The following is a 24,838-nucleotide window of genomic DNA, read 5'->3' as shown; positions in this document are numbered from 1 at the left end:
GCTTAAAATAAGATGGATTCAAACCTTAAAGATATAAAGATTTAAATTTTTAATCGTTTGAAACGTATTTAAATTATAAATAACATCTGCTTGTCTCTTTAACAACTTAAAGTATTTACATACCTGAATGTTATGCAAGCGTAATAATTTTGACCATTAACACAACAGTCATACAAAAACTATATACATACCTAACAAGAACTAACGATTCCCACACACACATTATTCTAACAAAACGAGATATAACACGACATATAGCCCTCATACACTAAAATTAGTTAAATAAATCCCGCTCAGCGTAACTGATGAGAGAGCTCAGGCTGTCGTAGTGAGAAGTTAGAATCAATATCTATTGCTTCAGCCGCGGCGTGAACAAGGCCAGAGGATCTAACCCTCGGAGAAAGCTCGGGTTCAGATTTGTGTATCGTTTTTGACAAGACGTTACATTTTACATTTTGTAAATATGGTCCTTTTTTTGGTCCTTTTGAATTCTTCACTGTTTTAAGTTTTTTTTAATGCGATATAATTTATCAGCACATAGTTTTAAGGTTGTAATTATTGTTACTGTCAATATCGAATATCACAAAAAAAATATCAGCTACTAAACAGTCGGCTGACAATTGACCCGATGGTTGTTTTTTTTTTTTAAGAAAACCTTAATTCCAATGTATCCCATCGGTCTGATACCGGCTAAATATCTGATCGTTCTAATGTGTATACTACCATTCATCTTCAAACCGATTTATGAGCTCAAAAACAATTGACCGACTAAAAGTTTCCAGCATGAGGATACTCTAAGACGTCATGAATCTAAGCGGGTAATTGTCAGCACACGTCCAACTAGAAACTAGCACAGATTTGACCCACATCCAGCTGTTGTATTGATTTCAAACTAACTCAGAACTTCGATTTGATATTGACGAAGTTTGAAGATTTGTGAAATCTGTTGTAAATTCTTAGGAACTAAGCTAACTAGTTGATACTAGTTTCAGCAAGTAGTTTAGGAGATTCTGACTGTGGAGAAATTACGAATAACTTTTATACTAATGTTGTTAAAGAAGAATTTGGATAGTTGAGAGCGCTAATCTCTCGAACTAGTTCTCGCATTGAAAAATATAATTCAGTAATAGAAGGCCCATTTATCGAGAATATCTGAGCTTTTTATTTGGGCTCACGAAGAATTTTTTACACGAAACCGCGGGTTGATTGATCTGAGACCTTCTGTAATGAACGGGCGGCTTTATTGAATCTGGATATTAGTCTAGATTCGAGCAGTTTTTAGACCAGAAATGTACATATGTAAAACTTTAAAACAATTCACAAGAAATGTAATGAAGAGTCCCTTTTTTCAAAAAGATGACTTCTCCACCGAAAGGTGAATTAAAAATGTTTCGTTTTAAAAACCTTTTAAAAGATTCTATCAATACTTTCAGTTTCAAAGTTTCACTGGAAGTATTCCATGTCCAAGAAAATATCATCGAGTGTATTAACTTGTTGATGAGTTTGACAGTAAGCTCTCCTTCTAAGTAGGCCGTGTTAATATGTTGTTGAGTGATATTACAGCGGAAAATATAATGTTAATTGTCAGAAAAATATTTTTATTTTAGTGAATTATTAACAAGTAGTGTAAAACAAACTACATATCTCTATTCTACTGTTTTTCTTACTAATGTTATACCCAATAAACGCGAAAGTTTGTATGTATGTATTTTAGTTCCTCTTCCAAGCAAAAACGAATAAATAAACCCGCTAGAAATGATCTCGATATGGCCTCATTAGTAACACTACCCTTTCATTAAAACTATACATTTTCTTCTTCCTCCGAGCCTTTTTCCCAAACTATGTTGGGCCACCAAAAACCATACATTTTATTCCAACATATAAAAATAAAACACTACACAGCACAATTCGACCTAAAAGAGAACCGACTAGAAGGACCAAATGATGCCTTGAATAAACCCGCTAGAAAGGGGACTGATCTCGATATGGCCTCATCAGTAATACTCCTTGGCCCAGTTGTGACCAATCGAGGTCACCTTATCCTTTCCCCGCACTTTCTTTTGTAGTTCCAATACAGTTACTATTTGTTGTAGAATCGTGTTGGGAATGTTCTGTATTTTTGAGAGGACTTAGATTTTGTTGACGTTTTAGTAGTAGAGTTTTAGGACAAAGTTATTTAAATAGTCTCGGTTAAATATATAATTGTAGCTGTTTTCTGCAGTGTCAACCATTTCCGCGGTTACTACCTACTTCTTCTACTTGGATAAAATATTACTTTTGTTACACTATCTTATTCATTATTCTTACTTTAACAATGTTAGAATGTATCGGTTCAGTAGTTTTGGAGCCCTTTGAGTAGTAATAAATTAACAAAATTTACCTCTATAAATAGTAGTGACGCCATGAGACCAGCTTATGGATGAAATGACATTATATTAATCACAACCATTTCGAATGCTTAGCGCGAGTACTCGCAATTTAATAGAAACCTGATCTCGCATCAAAGGACCAGAAATAGACATCGAACTTGTTACGTAAAGAACTCGTCACACGTAGAACTCGTCATTATCGAACTCGTCACGTACAAAACTCGTCATGTATAAAACTCGTCACGGATAGAACGCATCGCGTATATAACTCATCACATATAAAACTCGTCACATACAGAACTCGTCACTTACGGAACTCGTCGCGTATAGATGATGGACCAAGTATAATCGATGCCAATCGTGGGAACGTTTGACACCGATGTGTTTCCGTTAAGCCGACAATTTATACCCGACCCGACAGGTGTTATTAACTATTGTCGCTTCTAACATGCTAGTGTTAAGATTTATGTACGTGACTGTACGTATTCGTCATTGTTTCATACAGTTTGCGTATTGAAGGACCGTCGATTTCATATGTTGACAATTTTATTGATTCGACGATTGAAGTGTACCATTGTTTTCCTATTTTGTGAAGGTTAAGACCATAACATTAAAATCCATTGCAAACCTATTCAAAATCAAGGTAAACCGTTTACGATAACGACTATCACCCTGCACCAAGAAGTATCATTTCAAATATCAAAGTCGAATATACAAATAAGGCTTGAAAGTACCAATATTATGTGAAAATCCCACATAGCGAGAGTCACAATTCGGAAGCAATAACCTCGATAGCTACGGCGTAGACAGCTAAATCGTAGGCGACTACGGCGTAGTAACGTAGTGCTACGACGATTGCTACGCGTGTGGTTTTTGTAAGTTACAATTTTTCGGTGTTTTCTTTGATTTGTGTACATGAGTAACACGCCTACAGTTTGTTTAAAGGGTAAGTAGAGGTGGTAGGTAAGATACCTACATAAGCGACAAAAACCTATTTTTATTTTTTGGTCTCGATAATTTTCGATTTTGACAAAAATACTTTTAGTTAAAAAGCACCATGGTTTTAGTTCTCACTCAAAGCGAAATTACTAAACCTATAAAAAAATCACTTAAGCTTTCCCATAATGGAGCATAAAGCAAAATATTTTGACCCTAATAACCTAAACCGCCGATCAATTCATAGATAAACAGATTTCGCTTCGATACGAATTTAATTTACAAATATAAAGGGATTTGACTCAGCATTTCTACCCCTTGATGCTACAATTTCATATACGCCGACCTCCCAAACTATTTCCGAAGTGGTTAACAATAGAACAACTGGGTCAGACTCGAACCCGCGACCTTCCGTCCGAAAGACTGTTTCAAGCTATTGTTAGTAAAATAGTTAGTCTGTATTTGTGATGAGTCTGGGTAGGAGTCAGCCGACCGAGATAGACTGAGGCTGTATGCATGATGTAAAACCTTATTTTTGAAAGAATACCTGAATAACTTGATGGATGTTCCTATTAAAATAAAACAAGCTATTATTGTATTCAACATTGTACGCATTCAAGATCACTCAGGTCATCAGAAAATCTAAAACTGAAGATGCCAGTGCACTTCACGTCATTTTACGACAAATCGTTCGTTGTGCAGGCCACTCGTCTGTGGAATGCACTGCCAGTGGCAATAAGACGGGCACAGTCGATCGCAGTGTTCAAAAAAATGGTGAAGGATCACTATCTGGCTCATTGACTACTGTCGCTGTATTGTTATTCTTTTATCTTAATTTTTTTTTTTTCTATTATTATTACATGTATTTTATATATTTTATCGTTTATTGACCTTTTTCTTTTTTTTCTATATCTTTAGTATTTATTGTATATTTATCAATTATATGTACACCCTAAACTACCCTTTTTCAAACTATTCTCCAGATAAACTCCATCCAAAGGTTGTCTGGAAGAAATTGCTGATTAGCGATAAGACCGCCATTTGTACTCTTCTTTGTGTATTGTGATGTCCTGTGTTGTAAATTTTCTTTTTTCTTGGTGTACAATAAAGCATAATCTATCTATCTATCTATTGTATACTTGCAGCAAACCTTTCAAAATACTTAGTCAGGAATCTTTTGAACATTTTTGGCAGTTAATACAGATAATGGGATGTAGCTTCCCAGGTCCGTACAAAGTGTATCGTGTTTCTTGGATTGGCAGCTGTTGATCCATGTAAAACATTGGTTCTCATCTGTATCTACTTAGACTTTAATCTGACCCCAATATAATTCGAAAAAGGCTATTTAGATCCTTATATGTTATGAGCAACCATCCCCGAAACTGACAACCTGATACTGTGCACACTACTAAGCTAATAAAGCCCATAAACGACAAAAACATTGTAACCAATAAACGCAAGCAAAACTGCACTTTACCATAAACCTTTTTCCTAATTAAAAAGTGTTTTATATAAAAGCGCAGGAGCATTATTAGGCAACAATAGCTTGCGACTGCTATTAACTTGCGTTGGAACTTTGTCGCTCTAACAATGCTATGTGCTGTATTGTGGGCACGCAACGCTTTGGTGGGTGGTACAAGGGAGAGGATTAGCGGGTTGATGTATTTATTTTAGATTTTGTACGCGATTTTTTTTTTTTGAGATTTGCAAAAAATAATAAAACGTGGCCAGGTAAAAAGTAGCCTACCTCTGTCTCTAGTATACCATTTATCTCTATGCCTAATTTAATTTCAATTGGTTCATCCATTTTCGCGTAAAAGTAAACCCAATAAACTCACATTCACATGTATAATGAATGTTAGAAAGATAAATTATGGATAAAACGGTATCTACGCGATTTTTTTTTTTTTTTTGTAAAGTGACGTATTGGAGATGACGAATTTTTTATTTATTTTATTTATACACAACCTTACGTCTACCCTTACAGGACTTGCCTAATGCGGCAGATGGGTTCTTATTAATAGAAATGCCGGGCTGACCATAATAAAAATTGATACTAAAATGAGCTGAAAAATGTAAGAATTAATAAATCACCACTGGTTTGCAATCGCGTTAATAAATACAATCCCTTTTAAATTCCAACGTACAAAATTAAATTAAAACTTCAAAGAACGATTCATTAACTATCAATTAGTTAAGAAAATCATTTAATTTTCATATTTTAATTAAATAACAGAACTCGCTAATCTCTTATATTACAAACGTCAGTCTTCATTAGCGTAAATGCAATATTTCAACGTTCCAGTGATTAAAAAATCATTTGATTTGAAAAATAATGAAATGCAAAATTAATTTTACAAGTAACAGATTAATTAATAGGGCACTTTATTAATATTCAAATTGTTTTAATATTTGCATTGAAATTATGAATACTTGCAAATAATCCTTGTGTGATTTTATTTTAATTTCGATATGAATACAGTATTTTGATCACAAAGTTAACTATATAAATTGTTTTTGCTTTACATGTTATTAATGTTATACGAATTGCTATCAATTTGACAATTGTTTCTTTAATGCGTTTTGGTTGTTGTTAAACTAGTTTTGTTTGTATTACTGGCAAAAACTTTTCTAGAGGTAAGTAATTTTTATATACATAGTTAACTGTGTTGTACCTGCGGTGTTATTTGTAAACCAAGACTTTGAAATGTTTGTTTTCTTCATTTTAATCTCTAGAGAAATTTCAAAAAAGTAAAGATGAATTATGTATTCTGAAAAATAAATTATACTTATTTATTTTCTATTTTATCAAATCTCCAGACGAAAGAAACAAATGCTAATCCAATGAAATAATGACTAGAAGTTCTTCATTTGCTCTTAATGAATTTTAGATTGCTAGTTTTGAATATTTTATAGACTAAAGTCAAGATAATTAGTGTGAGTGTTATTACTCCTAGGAGTCTTTCAATTAATAAAATGTGGTAATTTGAATATCATTAATCTAATTGATGTGTTTGCTTTTAAGATTTTCAAATGGAACAATATAAATGTCAGGTAATTTTTTATGGTTTTTCTGACTTCAAAATAGGAGTAGGTTCCCAATTCGTTCTCAAAATCTTTTATTTATGTCTTCCATTTTATAAGTTGGATGATAACTATACCTAAAAAAATATATCATTACCTATAGTAATCGAAAAATAATACCAATTCCAATAAAACCTAACAAAAACATTTCAGTAGAACACAAAAGCCGTGACCCTTATCTATAGTCGAGCCACGTTCCTGAGCCTAATTCATAGGTCCTTTACAAAGGCCTAACAAAAGGCTAGACGGAACGAATACTAATAAAATATAACTATTGTAATACGCAGGTGTCCTGACTTACAATCTAAAAAGAAATTGATGTTCGTTTTTTCATTTATTGAACAATATTTATTTTGGGGTCAGATAGGCAGTCGCTTCTTGGTTAAGACTGAAAGTGGACCCGTATATAGTGTGAGAAAAGGCTAGGCAGAGGATGGCTTATTTTGAAAATTATTAGCGGCCTTTGAAATTGATGTATAAAATTACGAATTAGTGAGTAAAAGCTTTTAGCAATAGAATGAGATATGAGCACCTACTATGATATCTTTACTTAACTTTAGTTTAGCTTCTGTTTTTGAGTTAGAATTTGACTGATAAATATGAGAGCTTGATACTAAGATAAAAACGTTAAAAAACTGTAGAAAAATAAAAAACGTTGGATTCTACAACATAATGTAGACTAAAATTTGTACATACACATAAGGAATCTAAGTATTCCTTGCAAAATAAATTTTACGACGAACCAATTATAATTTTAACGCGTTTCCCTATACTTAACGTTTAAGTGTTCGTCATAAACGTGGGTAGTAAAGGATTATGCCAGTAGGATGCATTTAATCTGCTAACTAAGGACCACTCGGCGAGGCGTTTGTTTTCAATTACAGGCGCTGTAAAACACCTGATGCTTTACCTTGGATCGTTAGCGGTGAAAACTAGGATTTTAAGACATGTAGGGAAAATCTATAAAATCTATTATAAGAAGAGTGTAAATTGTTTTCTTAATTTTATACTAGACTAATAGCATTGTAAAAAGTAAGAGTATGTTTGTGCTTATCTCAGCCATTACTGGACTGATTCAGTTTTTTTTTTCTGTTCTAGATAGCTCATTTATCGGGGAAAACTCTTGGCTACTTTTTATCAGAATGTGCGAAATAGTTCCTATGGGAGGACCTTTTTTCTAACGTTTAATAAAAAAAACTTATCTTATTCGTAAACAATGTAGATTACAATAAGTCATAAAATATTCTACAATATTATCTCTGCCTATTATTCTTTAATTAATTTAATATTTAAGAACACAAAGAGAATTGTAAAGAGCTGTTCTTTCTTTGTATAAAATAAAGTATAAACGTACTTTTTATCTCCAAACAAAAGTCTTCTAGATCAGTTCCTCATGAAAAGTTATAATTAAAGAAATGGAAGGTTGTATGAAAATGTTTTCAAAGCTGTACGTAATACGATACTCATTTCATATTTACAGTTACGCAGAAGTAGCGATTTAAAGTTTATTTAAATAAAATTCTAGAGGAATAAAATGCCATATTCTATTCGTCGGTATTTTTTTTTTAATATTTACAATTTTACTATTGAAGTTTTCAATTCACAGCAAACTTTTACACATGCTTATAACTGATGTTAACTGAAACAGAAATTCATAGGTAAACGTAAAACTATGTCGTTCAAATTGCTTGAATTTTAAAGTGAAGCTTTCTGAGTAAAGTGCACTAGTTAGAAATTTACTCGAGAATAAATTTTCAATGATTCGACAGACATTGCTCTATGAATCGGAATATACTAACGGTTTTCGACACACCAATTAACCCTACAACCCCGATGCATTTCGTTCTAAAGTATTTACGTACGTTCCAATAAAAACCTTAACACATAAAATTTAAAGTTCCAATTTCAATGGGGACACATTTCTAAAATTTGCATTCGAATGTCGACTTTAACGCGTAAATCCCAGGGTTTAAATTTGCGTACGTGAGCTTGTTTAATAGAAGAGATGGTATCAGAAAAATACGAGTTCGATTGGTAAATCTGGGCGAGTTGTGAGAGAATCGATTGTCGTAATAGTTTTTCCGAATGCTGCTTTTTTGATTAGTAACTTGTGATATATTTTAAGCGGCAAGAATAAGTGTGTGTTTGCTTTTTTGTGATGTTCAAATGTGCTGTCTTTTAATTTAATTGGTCATTATAACGCTTCACATGAGGTATCGTCTATACTATAGTCTGTTTTTTAATCTCGTAGACTAAATTGACACTTGCAAAATGTCAAACTTTCTAATAATTTTGCTAGCTCTGTGGTGCAGTGTTGTACTTACGATACCGGTTCGTTGAATCGTAACTTTTTACAATAAGTCATCCTGAAATAATGGGCTTATCCTTGATGATTACGCATGGCTTTGCGTGGTCAGATATCCCTGGCAGTTTGTAGCACGTCGTACAGCCATGTGTACGTACGTGAATTTTAAATATAAAACTTTGAATGAATATTAAATTCGTCTATTATAGATAAAAAGTTACGATTCAATGAACCGGTATCGTAAGTACAACACTGCACCACAGAGCTAGCAAAATTATTAGAAAGTTTGACATTTTGCAAGTGTCAATTTAGTCTACGAGATTAAAAAACAGACTATAGCTATTGTGAAACTACTTCACCCACGAGGATAAAAAGTAGCTTACTAGAGTGTCTATGTACTAAATTTTATTTAAATCGATCCAATAAAACGTAACGTAAACGTGTGGCAAACAGAAAGAGTTACTTTCACATTTTAGTATAAAAATCAAAACCTAAAATATCATCATCATCATCATCGTCTCAGCCATAGGACGTCCACTGCTGAACATAGGCCTCCCCCTTTGATCTCCACAGATACCTGTTGGAAGCGACCTGCATCCAGCGTCGACGGCGACCTTTATAAGGTCATCTGTCCACCTCGTTGGTGGACGTCCTACGCTGCGCTTGCTAGTCCGTGGTCTCCACTCCAGCACTTTTCGGCCCCATCTGCCATCTGCTCTGCGAGCAATATGGCCTGCCCATTGCCACTTCAACTTGCTAATCCGGTGGGCTATATCGGTGACTTTGATTCGTCTACGGATCTCCTCGTTTCGGATTCGATCACGTAGAGAAACACCTAAAATATACCCAATTCAAAATAAATTGAAATAATTAAAATAATCAAGTAACTTAACCACAAAAGCATACTTTACAAACAGAACTCATTTCAATCAAGTAAAACGCGTGTTATCTCTCAATTCATCGCCGACCGAACCATCGGTGAAGATTGAACTGTTTAACTCAAAGTGATTAAAATGTCTCTTTTGATGTAAACTGAAATGTCATTAATGTGCCCCGTGATTCATTCGCGTATTGGGGTAAGTGTTTTTCGCAACCGGGTAAAAGGTGACCCGAGATTTTTTTCAATTGAAATGAATGACAAGACAATTAAAATTAAATCATTTTAATCTATTCAGTACTGATGACATCAAAATGTAACAGATAAAAAGTTATACAGAAAGAAAGCTGGAAGAAGCTGGAAACTTATAAGCGCTTACTCTGTATGCGACCTTACACTGCAGGTATAACTGTCTGTGTCCCAATTATAATATTAGTATGATTTTAAGCAGGGTAGAGTAATTAGTTTCAATATGTTGCAGTTAGTAAATTGGTAGTTTTGCGGTTTGACTGTATGAACTGTTATTTATACTGTGGTGGCATAAGTGGATTGGAAAAAGGTCATCAGTATTCTTAACACTGCTTTCGTACGCGCGACATATTCCGAGCGGCAAAAAATCGGTCGCACGATTTCAGGTGTCATCACATACAAGGTAGTTGTCAATTGTTTCTTGTATTTTTTATCCCACCAAAAACATTAAATGTAAAAAAAGGCCAATCCTCTATGCAATTCCTCCACCGTAAAAAGTTTTGAGATCGCATAGAAGCCAAGTCCTGTTCTACTTTATTTGTAATAATAAATCAATATTTTGTGACTATATCAATAGTTTCGTTCACATTACAATAATATTGACTTAGCCATGAGCACAATAAACTACAAATATAATACAGCATATCTTGGAGAGGTGAAAATCAAACATGAAGTTTAATATCACTGAATTAAATACTTTTAGTTTATTCAATTGTTACTAAATGACCGACAGTCAGTATCATCCAACATCAATGAACTGCACATGTACTATGGCGCATGTTTAGTCCATGGTGATCTCAAATTCCAATCAGTCCATAATCAGTCCAATCGTAAAATCATGTCCATATAGAATTTATCAATTCAATGGTATTTACACATTATTACAAGGAGCGACTTTTAACTTGTGCTCATGGCCAAGACAGTATTATTGTAATGTGAACAAAACTATTGATATAGTCACAAAATATTAATTTATTATTACAAATAAAGTAGAACAGGACTTGGCTTCTATGCGATCTCAAAACTTTTTACGGTGGAGGAATTGCGTAGAGGATTGGCTTTTTTTTACATTTAATGTTTTTGGTGGGATCTAATTTATTTTTTGTAGGTCTTTTTCTTCTCTAAGTATATAACAAATTAAATTAACTTACATGCAACTAACTAAATATATAACAAACTTAATATGTACACCTAAAGTAGCACGTAAACAATATTTTTTTTTAACTTAAAAAATTTCGAAATTGTCGAATTTTTTAATCGAATATCTTTTAGAATATAAAAGAGATTTATTTCAGAGGTAGATGACGCTATGACATGAAATTATTTGTTTTTTTTTTTAAGTACTACTTATACTAAGCTATGTAACGAAACCATAGCGCGATTTAGACCAGGACAACGCCATCTATCGAGCGAGCATGCAGTGTTTATCGCACTGCATTAATATGAAAGATTTTATCATTATTCATTTCATTTAAACCTAGCTTTTTTATTCATATGTTGTATATTTAATACATAATAACAATATACCACTGCGTAACAATAAAACAAATAGTAACATTTTGTACATAAATAAATAACAAAGTTATCAATGCAGTCAAAATTCATACACAATGTTCTTGAAAAACCGCAAATATAAATTTGTTTCCTATTTTTTTATTAAGTTTTAAGGTTTTTATAATTTTCCCTTTATATGTAGCTAATAACCTACCTTGGTGCCAAATTTGAAGGTTCTAAGTTTGCTAGAAGTACCTTACACTTTTGATGATCGGTCAGTGAGTCAGTGACAAAATGGTGTAACTTTGATCGCTCATAACTGGTAAACTATTTATTCAAATGTCTTGTAATTTTGAGACTGAGCTTGTTCTAATACTTACTCTTGGTCATCGAAAACCTAAACTCCTAGCTTTGTTCACATGGAAGATACAGGGGGCTGAAATAGCCGCGAAACGCTTCGAGAAAAGATGGTACGGCCGTGTCCGCTTTGCTCGAGTCTTGGCTGGGGCACTGCCGTGCCCTCAGATACGCACGACACCGTCCGCACGAACTGCGTTGTCGCGGGTAAACTTCGCTAGGGTGAAAGCGCTGTTATTCTTAACATGATATACATCAATCCTTTTTTGTTGCAACCAACTCTCTCCAAGTAATCAAGAAATTGTTAAACTTGAGGTCTGCACAATTTGTCAACTGCACAATTTGTCAGCCAAAAGTTTTGTAATACCAACTTCAACTAGAAACACCTTTATCACTCAGTACTTCAGCAACACGCAACACTAAATAAATGAGTGTTCGCAACCAAATGAATTGGCAACTAACAATACAATTACGTTTTGAAATCATAGGCAGCAATTAATTAGCCATGATAAATTGTAGTTCATCGCTTTACAGTACGCCGAAACAATAATTTAATTTCTGCTGATTAAGCACCTATTGTTATCTAGATTATCTGACACGATGATATGTGCATTTTGTACTTTTTGTTACCATAGGCATTTGTTTTGAAAAGCTCTCTAATTACTTTTGAAATAAATACCACAAAAATCCATAAACAAATCTTTCAGACCATATAGGACCAACCTACAAGTCTAAACTGGTCCTTCCATCCTCTTTGCTGTCAAACACAATGACATTTCCGGATAGTTCCATATTCACATAATAAAAAAAACTAAACTTACGATGGTGGTATTCCTCCGACGAACACATCGGAGTTTGAGTTGAACTTGCCAAAGATAAACTCTTTGCCCCGAGACGTTTTGCTCTGCGTGCTGCCGTCCACTGTGAGAGACGTATGCTCATCTCGACGTGCAACCTGGTGGAAATAGAAGCAATGCTGATGGGCAAATTCAAACTCAACTCAAACAGGCTGAAAACAACCTATTTTGAACGTCTTTATAAACAAACGGCCCAAAACGAATTTAACTCATGTTTTTGCTGGGAGGAAGTGGCGCAACAAAGTACTGTATCTTTCATCTTCAGTCTTTAAACATTGTTTTTATATAATATACAGATATGTTTTATGTAGATAGCCAGACTCTCCATATAAAACACTGACACTCAGGAAAAGGTCTAGACTGCATAACTGTTGGGGCCAAATGTATCAGTCTGAAAATTCTTTAAAATTGAAAAGAATACGTGAAAATTCATATCACTTTTCGTTATACACACAAGTGAAGAAGTATTCAATATGTTTTTTGAACTATATTTTTCAGCACCTAAATTGATTTACCACATTTATATGGCTAACCAGCCTTGAAACCGAAATAGGCATTGTAAGTAAGCACCTTATTTCTAGGAAAATCTTCACAAATATTCTACTAAAGGTCGTACTCAATACTTGCTATCATTAACAAAACTACAAAGTTTCACTTATCAAGAAGGTTCAACTATATAAAGCCGCGTACACAAATACCATATAGGTACGTACGCAAATAGAATAGATGATCGATGATCGTGTCAAAGTGAGTACACGGTTTTAGAACTATAATTAATATACATTGGTGTATCTGTAGGGATTATAGTGACGTCATTAGTATACTGATGTGTTTATGCTTTTGTTCCGGAGTAATCTTCGTGGCCTTTCTGATGTATGTAAAATGTCTTTTGTTTGGGACCATGATCTATTTATATAATAATGTAGTACTTAGGCGACAATATTGGTATGGCAGGAATAATAGATAATGGTCCAAATACTTGAAAAAAACGGATATAAACGACATTGCATGTTCTCGATATCTCATTCAAAATATTTTGGTGAACAGTGACGTCTTTCAATTACTGAAATATGATATGTTTCAATGCCGATATACAATGTTAAAGATACGTATGATTTATTATGTTTTGAATTTTACTAAATATTCAAAACTATCTATTTACCTTCAACATACAAAGTACGTGAGTACCTACATAAAAAAAAGAAAAAATAGGTCATAACAGGCACTCACCTGCACTTTATGCCAATGTCCGTCATTGAGGTTGCTGCCCACAGTGATGATCTGCGCCCCTCCCCCCAAGTTATACCTCAGTCTCAACGCTCCATTAACCAGCTTCAGTTCAAAAAAGTCGTAAGTCCCACCGTCATCCGTATACAACAATAGACCGTTTGGCTGGTCAGTTTTGAACTCCAATTCGAGTGTTCCATTCAATCCTGCGTTCCATTTACGGAATTGCGAGTAAGGGTTTTGTTTGTCGAGCACGAAGGCGAAGTTTCTGTTGAAGGACAGAGACAGGAGGCAGAATAGTATGTAGCGCATCGTGGAGACGTCTGAAGGCATGGCTGGTTAACACGTCACGCGACGCCTGAGGTCAGACTCCTTCTGCGTTTCATTTCTTGTGGCTGTAACAAGAGAAATGGTCTGTTATTTTCTGTAACACACATGTACCTTCTTTATACATAGATATTTATTGTGAAAAGATCACTTTAATAATCTTAATAGAAACAATTTTTATGTTAAGTTCCTAGTTTAAATATTGTAAGTAACTTTGTCTGTCAGCATTTCTGTTTATTGTGCTTTCACGACATGGCTACTGAACCTTCTTTTGACTAGATGCTTGATTTAGTTCACTCGGCACGCGGGTGGAACCGCGAAGAATAACTAGTTCTATTTATGATTATAATGACGTTGTCCCAAGTTTTAATATGTAAGTATTTTATAGTTCGGCCATTCAGAGAATGCGTTCCTGACACGTCGCGATTGAACTGACGACGTAACTACATTCATTGATTATTGATATAATAATGTTGTTTTAATGCTCCTCAATTGTTAAAACGGTAAACAACCAGCAAAAATATTTTTATCGTAACTGCAACGCCATTGCAAAGTTACGTCGTCAGTTCAATCGCGACGTGTCAGGAACGCATTCTCTGAATGGCCGAACTATAGTCTCACCAATATTTACAATCCAAAAACATACTCCCAAACATACCTACATTACCATCATAAGTGCGTGTATTAGCAATAAATAATATTGATATAACAATGATTAATGATGTGTACAACGATTAGCGACTAATGACGCTCGTCTGAAGGGCAAGAGCTTTTTATTGTAGTTTTTATTTCAAGGCGAAATAGATAAGTAATGTCGATATTCAGTAATAGGTATAAAACCTAGAAAACATGGAGGACGAATCATTAGCCTATTTCTTTCAAGTATAGAAAAATGTTTTTCTTTAGAGTTTATAACACTACACACACTACATGTATTTATGATAAGATCAGGCATGAAGCTGAACAGTTTGTTTATTTGTTTGCTAGAACACGCTGATTACTCGTACTTAAAAGACCAATTTCAAATATTTGAGTGTTAGATAGATAGACATTTCTCTAGGAAGGCTATACGCTAGTTTTTTTTTTCGGGTAGGCGTAGCATTTGTAATGGTACGCATGTGAAACTGCTGTAAGGTACTGTCAGTATAGTGAAAAAGAAAAAAGTAGGTGTAGAATGAATTTCTTGAGTACAGCCTTTACATAAATCGGCAACAATACACCAAGAAACTCTACTGTACTTTAAAGGGCCTCAAATAAACAAGTTATAAAATAATATTTCACAACACATTCAATACTCATTTCTCTCCTAACTATAGCTACAGGTCTCTTCATCCTATGACGTACGATCCACAAAAAGGGATGGTTATGGAAACATCCCCGTGGCATCATCCCTTAGCCACCTTTATGAGCCCCATGGGATAGGAAGGGTCCTCATAACCTACCCCTAGCTGCCTCTAGGGGATAAGCTGGACCCCTAACTAACGTATGATAGGACTTTATTAACATAGTACGTTATGGCTGTTTTTATAGCCATTTTAATTGGAGTATAGTTACATGGGTATGATAGTAGAAGATGTTTTACCATTAATTTGTAAAGAGGAAAAGTTGCAATCTGTGGAACTATAGGACCAATTTTCCAAAGCGATTTTACTAAAGGCATACATTGTGACATGACGCAGAATTAAAGCAATAATTAAATAAAAATCATTTAACTACGTAAGTCCCGTAACTTGCCGTCTACTTGTCCTCTATGGGCCAAATCTACTGCAACAATAAACTGTTTGGTTCTCACCTAATCGAATAAAAACTCTTCCATATTCAAACTACCAGCATCTAAATTCAAATCTCACGATAAAGTGTCAACATGTCACCGTTGCCGCGAAGATACCACAGAATAGAAAATGCTCTTTACAACAACGCAACATAAGCACAGTATACTAGAAAATAAATATGACTGTAAGATACACTATCTTGCAGGTAAAAGGCACTTGGTTTTACAAAAGAGCTGCAGATGTTCAAGAAAGTAGGCCGACGGAAAACGGGAAATGTGATGTTGGAAAGAATGGAGGAGGCAACTTGATGGCTAAATAATGAGCTTACGAGTCACTTACAGTTTGTTTTGATAACTTAAATGTAAGAATGGGAAAATAGTTTGTTTTGTTTGTTAAAGATGAAACGAGATACTTTATGTAACATCGTGTATGAGAACTGTTTTATTGTAATTGTGTGAGATCAATTGAGTGCACTTCATTTATAATAATTACAACAGTAGTAGTAGTCTTCGTTTGGCCATGACGAAAGAAAAATCTCATTACCAACTAAAAAGTAACCTAACTCAACTGGTAACAAACTGCCTTTAAAAGCCAAAAAACGCAATTAATTTATGCCTTATCCAAAAGTTCTAGAGTGAATGGGTCATTCCGAGCGGGAAGCGCCCAGTCATCCCTCCGGAGCGGAAAGTTGGCACCGACCCCGGATTTTACCGGTTGCAGCCGGTTTTTACCGGATTTTTTTCGGCAAAAGACGATTTTCCCGCCCGACGACTGATTTGACGTGCTCTCGTGCGAAACTTCCCGATTTGTTGAGCTTGCTTTTTTAATTTCTTCCCTCGAGTTTTCTTTGTAGAAGTTTTAATTAATTGTTTGGGTAATTGCGAATACGGTAGCCTTGTGCGCAAATGAATGAGAGATTTTTATGAAAAATATTATTAAGAAGAACGTTGACTAACAAAAAGCACTTTCCTTGTTTATTTTATCACTAAAAGCTTAAATAAATCAATATCAAATTATCATGATCAAACAACTGATACAAAAACCAACATATTCAATGTTAAACCTACAATATACCTTCTCTAAAACAACCCCTAAGAATCTTACAAACGTCTAGTATCTTGAGCATTTTTTCTCTAAACTAGTTGACAAGCACCCTTCACAGAGTCAACCGAACTCCCGCCAAGTGGCGCTGTAAACGTCTCACACACACATGGATAAATCAAATGTTTTATACGTGTGTGTATGTGTGTGTGTGGAGAGGAATCTTGCTAAGATTGCGAAGAATTGCCTTTTGTGAAGGATATATGCTTTGTAGACTGTTTTACTGTATTTTTGTGGAAAAGTTAAGGACAATTTTTTTTTGTGAAACTCGTTTTGGTTGAAATTTACATACTAACCCCCTTACTTATAACAATCTCTAATCACCTTCTTAGTAACATTTTAACTAATCACTACTTAAAACCTTAATTAGTGATTAAATGTTAGTTAAGACGTGCTTAAGCAACGTTTATAAGTAAGAATTTTCTTAAACACCCCTTAAGAATTACTTATTATTTAATTCACGTTTATAAGTCATCCTCCGAGCCTTTTCCCAATCATGTTGGGGTCGGCTTCCAGTCTAACCGGATTCAGCTGAGTACCAGTGCTTTACAAGAAGCGACTGCCTATCTGACCTCCTCAACCCAGTATCCCGGGCAACCCGATACCCCTTGGTTAGACTGGTGTCAGACTTACTGGCTTCTGACTACCCGTAACGACTGCCAAGGATGTTCAATGACAGCATTTATAATTAAATATATTAATTCACGTTTATAAGTAAGGCTGTATATTTACAAACTTTAAATTACTCTTTATGACTAAAAATCTACAAACTAGAATAAAATTTTTAAAAAGTATTATCAAGTGTGTATGTACAAACTGTACATGTCTGTGAATTTGTTTAGCTTTCCCAGTAAAGGGTCTTGACTCTGGACCCTTTTCTTAAAATCCTAGATCTGAACATTATTTTGGATTAAGTATGATTTTTGAAATCAAACTTATCATATAAACTTGAAAGTATAGAGTTACGAATTTTGTTATTTTTTCCTGTTTTTTGTCATTACTTAGCAGTTCCAAAACCGGATAAATTTATCCGAAAAAATTAGTAGGTATATGTACTTCTAACCCAGAAATATACTTAATTAGTAGGTAGTATGCAGAAAGTCGTTCCGCCGAGACGCAGGGGAAACACAGCTATAACAACATAATTCTATTAGCAAAATAATTTGTCAAGTATCTATTACCAGCATTTTCATTCCCTTAAGGCACCTCCAGATAGTTTACAATTTCTGTCCAGGCATATCTCGTCCCTCGGATCAATATCAAGAGATATAGATGACCTCACAAGTTGGGTATGACGCGGTCCCCTAAAGGACCGCTTTTTATCCCTCAATATCATAAGTATGTATAATGATTCATGTCACAGTGCCTTATAATACTGTTGGGGCCGTGGGTCGGTTAGAACGTGTATTTTTTTTTGGGTATATTTAAGTAGGAAGTGAAATATGTAAGCTAAATGATTTTGCTTTTGAAAAAGACCTTGGAACTATAAAATCTGAAATAATTACCTGCCTTTTGAAATCAGCCGACCAACTGACCATTCCAAAAAAAATATAGATGGAGAATATGCACTATCTATGCCATATACCTAAACCAAGTAAAAACAAAAAGATACATTGTCTACGTAAAACATGTTATTTTCATCATAAAAAGTTTACGAGTATGATGCCAACACTTTGACACAAGCTATTTGTACCTTAAATAATAACATTATGCAAGTATTTTTCGAAGTATTACGCTGTATTTAAAGTTAACAAGTTCCCTTCTAAGATTATATCCTTATTAAGATTATGTTTAAGCGCAGTTTGTGTGGTTAGTTTTATGTGCAAGCGCTCGTAAAACTTCCAGAGATGAATTACGGTCTTGTGTTTGTCAACTTATCTAAATAACAGTCAGTAAATTACAGATGATTAGTTTAACAAATGCAGCTTACCATATGGCCAATTCGTCGATGAAAGTTCATGAACAAAGCTTCTATGGTGAAGTTATTATAGAAATTATAATACATGGGCTACTGGTTAAAAGAACATTACATAAAAAAAATAATCTCAATATTCTTTTTAAACCAGCCTTCTTGCAAAAGGCAATTCTACGCTACCAAACATCAACACTTCGTACAAAACCCTTGGAAACTTATCTTTGCCACCACCTGGTTATAGAACTATACATACATACTCATAGATATGTCTATACAGAGTAAGCATATCAAAACCATCGGGTTGGAAGTAATTCTCCCGGCTGGTCCAGCCCTTAAACACCCTTCATTCGACAAGGGCCCAAGTCACTACGTAGTTTGATACACTTGCTACCTTTTCAAATTACGTTGTAGACACAAGTTTGCTTGTTTGACGAGTATGGGGAAAACTGACGAAGGATGATTGAAAGATTGCGGGGTTTTCCTTTGTTTTGGATGTTTTTGCATATTATGTTATTGGCATTGTTATGGTGTTTATAAATTTACTCAGTAGTGTGCGCGAAATGTTTTCTTAAAAACATTACATGTATGTATAAAAAGCGCTACTCATCGATCCAACCATATTAAGTTTACAAAAGCACTCATGTGCTACTTTTAATATTAAAAGCTACTTAGTGAACTCTTCCAATGCATTAACGAAACGCGCTGTCATTTCAAGCGGAGTGACGGCTGACAGCTGGCAGTTGTCAGTGCGCTCTCTGCGCTGTCAGTGGTCGGACATCAAGCGTTTCTTTTTCAAATTAAACTTTTCATATCTACTCAAATGTAATTATAATCATTACTTCAAAAGTGTTTTCAAGCCAATAAATCAAGAAAATATTTCATGCAAATAATAAAAAAGCTTAACAAAAAATGAAAATAAATAAATACGTCGTAAAGAATCAATTCGAAAACTTTCTTCCACACCCAGGAGACTTCGAAGTAAGGCATGAGAACTTTACGAAACTAAAAGATGGACAGTTTCTAGTTAAAACAGAGTTCATTAGTACTGATCCTTACTTGCGGTCGTTTGCGAATAGGTGGATTGCACCTTACGATCAATTCGGCTTTCAAGTGGGCAAAGTTATAGAGAGCAAGAACCCCGAATACCCGGTTAACATGAACGTAGTTTCACATTCCGGCTGGCGTGACTACGCAGTCCTCACCGGCGAACCCGACGACATATTTGGCATTAAGCCGTACGACCCACAAATTGGGGACTTGCCCCTGTCTCTGGCGCTGGGTACTTTAGGAATGCCTGGCATGACGGCCTACCTCGGCCTTTTAGAAATATGCAAGCCGAGGCCCGGGGACGTAGTGTGTGTGTCGAGCGCGGCGGGAGCAGTCGGCATGGTGGCGGGACAGATAGCGAAGTTAAAAGGTTGCATCGTCATCGGGTTTGCGGGCTCGCATGAAAAAGTGAAGTACTTAACTCAGGATTTGGGATTCGATCACGCTTTCAACTATAAAGAAGTGAAGGATGTTAAGGGAGTTATACAAGCAGTGGCGACTGGCGTCGATTGCTACTTCGACAATGTCGGTGGTGATTTAACTGAAGGTGTCTTACAGTGCATGAAGAGGAACGGTCGTGTGGCCGTCTGTGGGTCTATAAGTACGTATGGGAACCCGACGCAGCAGAAAGTGCCTGCAATACCGCCCACCGTGAAGGTGCAATCGTTCAGCTTCACGCAATGGAGCTGGCCGGAGCAGAAAGCTGCTATACAGCAGCTGAAGGATTGGGTCGATATCGGTTCCATTAAAGTGAAGGAGACGGTCGTGAACGGCTTCGGAGAGCTCCCACATGCGTTCATCGGCATGCTGCGAGGGGACAATATGGGGAAGGTCGTTGTTAAAGTTTGAATCTTATGTCGCTTACAATTAAGTTCAGAATATGGAAAGTTTAATTTGGAATTAATGGCGAACAAAAAGCAGCATTAGTAGATGAAGGGGAATACACTTTGCTGACGCGTGTTTATTCTTGAAAATGTTGGTTTTAATGATTTATATTTGTAATATTATTTATTATTTCATAACATTCGTAATAACCTACACCTATATAATTATGGATCATTAAAGAGCCCTTTGAATTTAATTTATAGTTTTATTTTGCCCTTTCTGTGTCGTCAGATAATATGGGGCAAAGTATTAATATAATAATTAATCGTATTATTCATTATTTACTAACATTTTAGTTTAATATAAAATTATCAAAGTTCTTTTGATCATGAATGTTAACAGAAATGATACTGGAGGCGAAAAAAAATGAAAATTCATTTCTCTAGCTGGTTTTATTTCACTACAATCCTTTTAGCGAGAATCACAAAATGGATTTTCTGTTATAAACGTATTTTATTAAAGTTTATTTTCCTTTGTTTGCGTCCGTTGCTTTACATTTTTATTTAAAAATATGTAACAAGTCAGAATAACGTCAATTGTAAAGCGTAAGTAAACCATATTAAAGAAGTGAATACACTACAGTAAGCCAATGTATTATTTATTGGATTACTGAAATCTCTCACACTTTACTTATATTGAGGTAGTTTATGAGGCAAAAAGTCTCTGCGACGAATAACATTAATTTCGATTCAGTAGTGAACACTTACAATCAGACAATATATCTACTATATAACGCTACAATAGCAAAAAAGCCTATGACGTTTCCTAACCAAATTAAAAGCAAAACTGAAATTGTTCTAAAAGTAAGCCATCCTACTAATATTATAAACGCGAAAGTTTGTATGTATGGATGTATGGATGTTTGTTACTCTTTCACGCAAAAACTACTGAATGGATTTTAATGAAACTTTACAATAATATAGCTTATACATCAGAATAACACATAGGCTACAATTTGTAAACATATTGTTCGAAATACTAAACCTGCGCAGACGAAGTCGCGGGCACCAGCTAGTGATAAATAAAGCAAATTCTTTTTCTAAAATATTCCAGAATACTTAGGACTCGTCTCTATTTCCCTACCTCTTCATATCAACATTCATTCACCAACCTAACAAAATAACAAACAAACATCATCCACTCCCAAAATACCTAAAATATTCAAAAGTTATTACTAGAAAACTAAGCAAACGTCCAAACAAGCGAATTATTCAGTGCTATCAAGACATAACGACCGCGGGACCCCCTATTTTATGGCAAACGACCATTATTCCGTCTAGATCGTATCTCTATGGTCTATGACCATGCGTGATTTATGTGCCCTTGTTAATGTAACTTTTCGTCCCAGTATGCCAGCTATAATGACTCGAAAGTAAGAAATTATTGACGCAAGGTCAAACAATTATTTAACGATAAACTTATAAAGCAGTCTGGGGCCCGATTCTCCTAAGTTAATAATGTCAAAATCGAATAGAAATCGAATCGCAACATGATCGCAATAGCAGTTTTAACCATATCGGGCATTCTGCTACTAATAAAAGACCAATCGTATTCGATTGACATTTGATTGGTATGCGATTGGTCTGCTATTTTGATGATTTTGGTCTATACGGTAGTTTGCTGTACAAGCATTTTGCAATCGTAAATCATTTGCAGACAAAATTATTCATTATTGAATGACAGAAAAGGATAAAAACGTTTATTTCAAAGAAAAAATAGCGGAATGCCACATACGCTTCAATCGTAATCGAGTCGGGATTGGATCTCAGTCGAATCGAGTCGAACGTCAATCCAATGGCGCTTCAGTAAAATTAGGAGAATCGGGCCCCTGGTTGAGTTTTGGATTGAAGGTAGGCTACAATATAGTACCTCATTAAATCCAAGTAATTTATGTAAGGTGATTGATGCTTATTCCGTCTGACAAAAGACAGATCGATAAATGTTACAGACTTAAAAATAAATAACTTGACATCAAATCATCAAGTCTGGATTATCATTCTTTCACATAAAGAGCACTGCATGAAATTTGATACGGGTTTCATGATTTAGTTATTTATACATATTCTGTACACAGGGCGGGAAAGCCGCTAATTTCTTAACAAAAAAAAAAACATTCCTTCATGATATTTAATCTTTCCTATACATCATCCCCACTAACAGATAAAACAAGGCCACATTCGCATTCATTACACGGTAATCCTAAATAATATCTACCGTCTAATAACAAAAATATAAGGCTTTCCACACACGGTGGGACATAATGAGGCACAATTTGGACCGCGATAAGACCGCTCTCTGCTCTCGGGACCAACTGTGTTGCAGAATAGTGAGACGCGTCCTTTTTGTAACAGATTTTAGAGGTCCTAAGTGACTTGGGACGTTGTACTTTACTTGTGTAGGAAGTAGTTTAATTTGTTAGCCTTATTTTTCGTAAAAAACTACTTTAAAGATAAGCTTAAATACAGATTTTCTTTTAAAATAAATAAGCTTTCGACACAATACAGTGTTCGTTTGTATTTGGTTCCATATCATAAAATAAGTGCAACGTAAAAATGTTTTATACATATCCACACTAACAAGCTGAAGAAATTGTTTATTGTACGCGCGGTAATCCCGTAATTATTCGGCCGATTTGAAAATATATATCCATGCCAGATAGCCAATTTATCAAGCATAGCTATTTTTTCTACTGAAACTAGTTCTAACATAACAAAAACGTGGACATAAACACCAAACATATGTAAAACACACACACAAATCCACAACACCATTCGATCAACATTCAACAATCAACAAAAGCACACAGAATAAAAAATACCCAGCAAATAGTCGGAGAGCTCACTAATTCGCCCCATCCTAGGCCAGGAGCTCCACTATGAATACAAATTCTGTTCTAGACACGATACGCCCGAAGACTGAAAACGTTATTATAAGTCGTAACAAGGTTAATTGGACTCGTACCTTTACGCTATTTATTTTGTAACCAGAGAACTAGAATTTTGCTGGGTAACTTGAAACTTACAGTTGTAAAAAGAGGTGAAAGAATTCTTGAATATTTTTTGATAATAAATGTGTAGAAATGATGCTACACGCTGCGGTTAACTATTTCTCCCTCATGATAAAAACTGAAATAGTTTCAGATGCGACTTTCTTCTGGCAAGACAACTGGGCGAATGAAAGTATTTTTTTATTAGAATTTATAGCAGCATTAGACGAAATAATAGTAGGTATAGTGGCTAGAAGTGCTCTTAAATAAATACATAGTACATCTCTCCTTTGCGATTTATTTACTGAATTCTTTCGCCCATCTTGAAATCAATAAAGCATTCCCTTAAATCGACATTAAAACTGAGCGCTATTGGTGCTAAATACAAATACCAGCCAACACATAAGCACAACTTACAACTACGATAGACATTATTGCGAATTCCGTTTCCAATGCACAATTGCAGCCGCGCCACGATCGCGGATTCCGGCGAATTCCGCGAATTCCGCGGCTGCTGCGGAATTCACGGGATAATGCCTAAACTGTTGCCGGTGCCGAGTTCCGGAGATAAATTTATGATGATCGTCAAAGAATACTAAGTGGGTAGCAGTTTTGTAATGGAAATTGGGTAATGTGAAGTAAGGTCGTAAGTTGCAGTTATAGTTACTTGATTTACCTACTTACGGCCAGTTTCTTCATCAAAAGTTAAAGTTAAAGTAATGTCTTAAGTAAAAGTTACGGTCAAATTCGTTTTTTCAAGGCTAAAGTGACAGCAAAACTAATAGAAAAATTGAATTTGACCGTTACTTTTACTTTAGACATTACTTTGACTTTTACTTTGGCTTTAACTTTTGATGAAGAAACTGGCTGTAATTGGGTAATAAATACTTAAATTAATTTGAGGTATGCTTATCTTCTATAAAAGGTTATCAAGATAATACACAACAATGAATGAGATTGATCATGTTAGGGTGGCTTATTCAATGACATGCCATGGTTTCCTAGTCGCAAATCTTTGCAGATTTTTAGATTTCATCCTAATACACGTAA

General features: G+C 34.9%; 2 protein-coding genes across 2 annotated transcripts in view; one reads left to right on the top strand and one right to left on the bottom strand.

Annotated features, from left to right (window-relative positions):
• The window catches only part of LOC124640135 (neurexin-1), a 177,198-nt gene that overhangs the window by 142,338 nt on the left and 10,022 nt on the right, over positions 1-24,838 (bottom strand). Inside the window, exons 2-3 of the mRNA XM_047177799.1 lie at positions 13,759-14,150; positions 12,493-12,626 (exon numbers count right to left, since the gene is read on the bottom strand). Coding sequence (XP_047033755.1) covers positions 12,493-12,626; positions 13,759-14,088 — 464 coding nt within the window. The 5' untranslated portion in view covers positions 14,089-14,150. The remainder of the gene's footprint in view (positions 1-12,492; positions 12,627-13,758; positions 14,151-24,838) is intronic.
• Positions 19,780-20,939, top strand: LOC124640331 (prostaglandin reductase 1-like). The gene has a single exon (XM_047178046.1). The coding sequence runs from the start codon at positions 19,780-19,782 to the stop codon at positions 20,764-20,766; it is 987 nt and encodes a 328-aa protein (XP_047034002.1). The 3' UTR covers positions 20,767-20,939.

Source organism: Helicoverpa zea, chromosome 20 (assembly GCF_022581195.2).
Source record: "Helicoverpa zea isolate HzStark_Cry1AcR chromosome 20, ilHelZeax1.1, whole genome shotgun sequence".
NCBI lineage: Eukaryota > Metazoa > Arthropoda > Insecta > Lepidoptera > Noctuidae > Helicoverpa > Helicoverpa zea.
Note: the sequence above shows the minus strand (reverse complement) of the source record. Positions and strands in the feature narration are given on the sequence as shown.

Excerpts from the sequence above, each read along its gene's own strand:
- LOC124640331 (XM_047178046.1), top strand. The coding sequence starts at position 19,780 with ATGAAAATAAATAAATACGTCGTAAAGAATCAATTCGAAAACTTTCTT.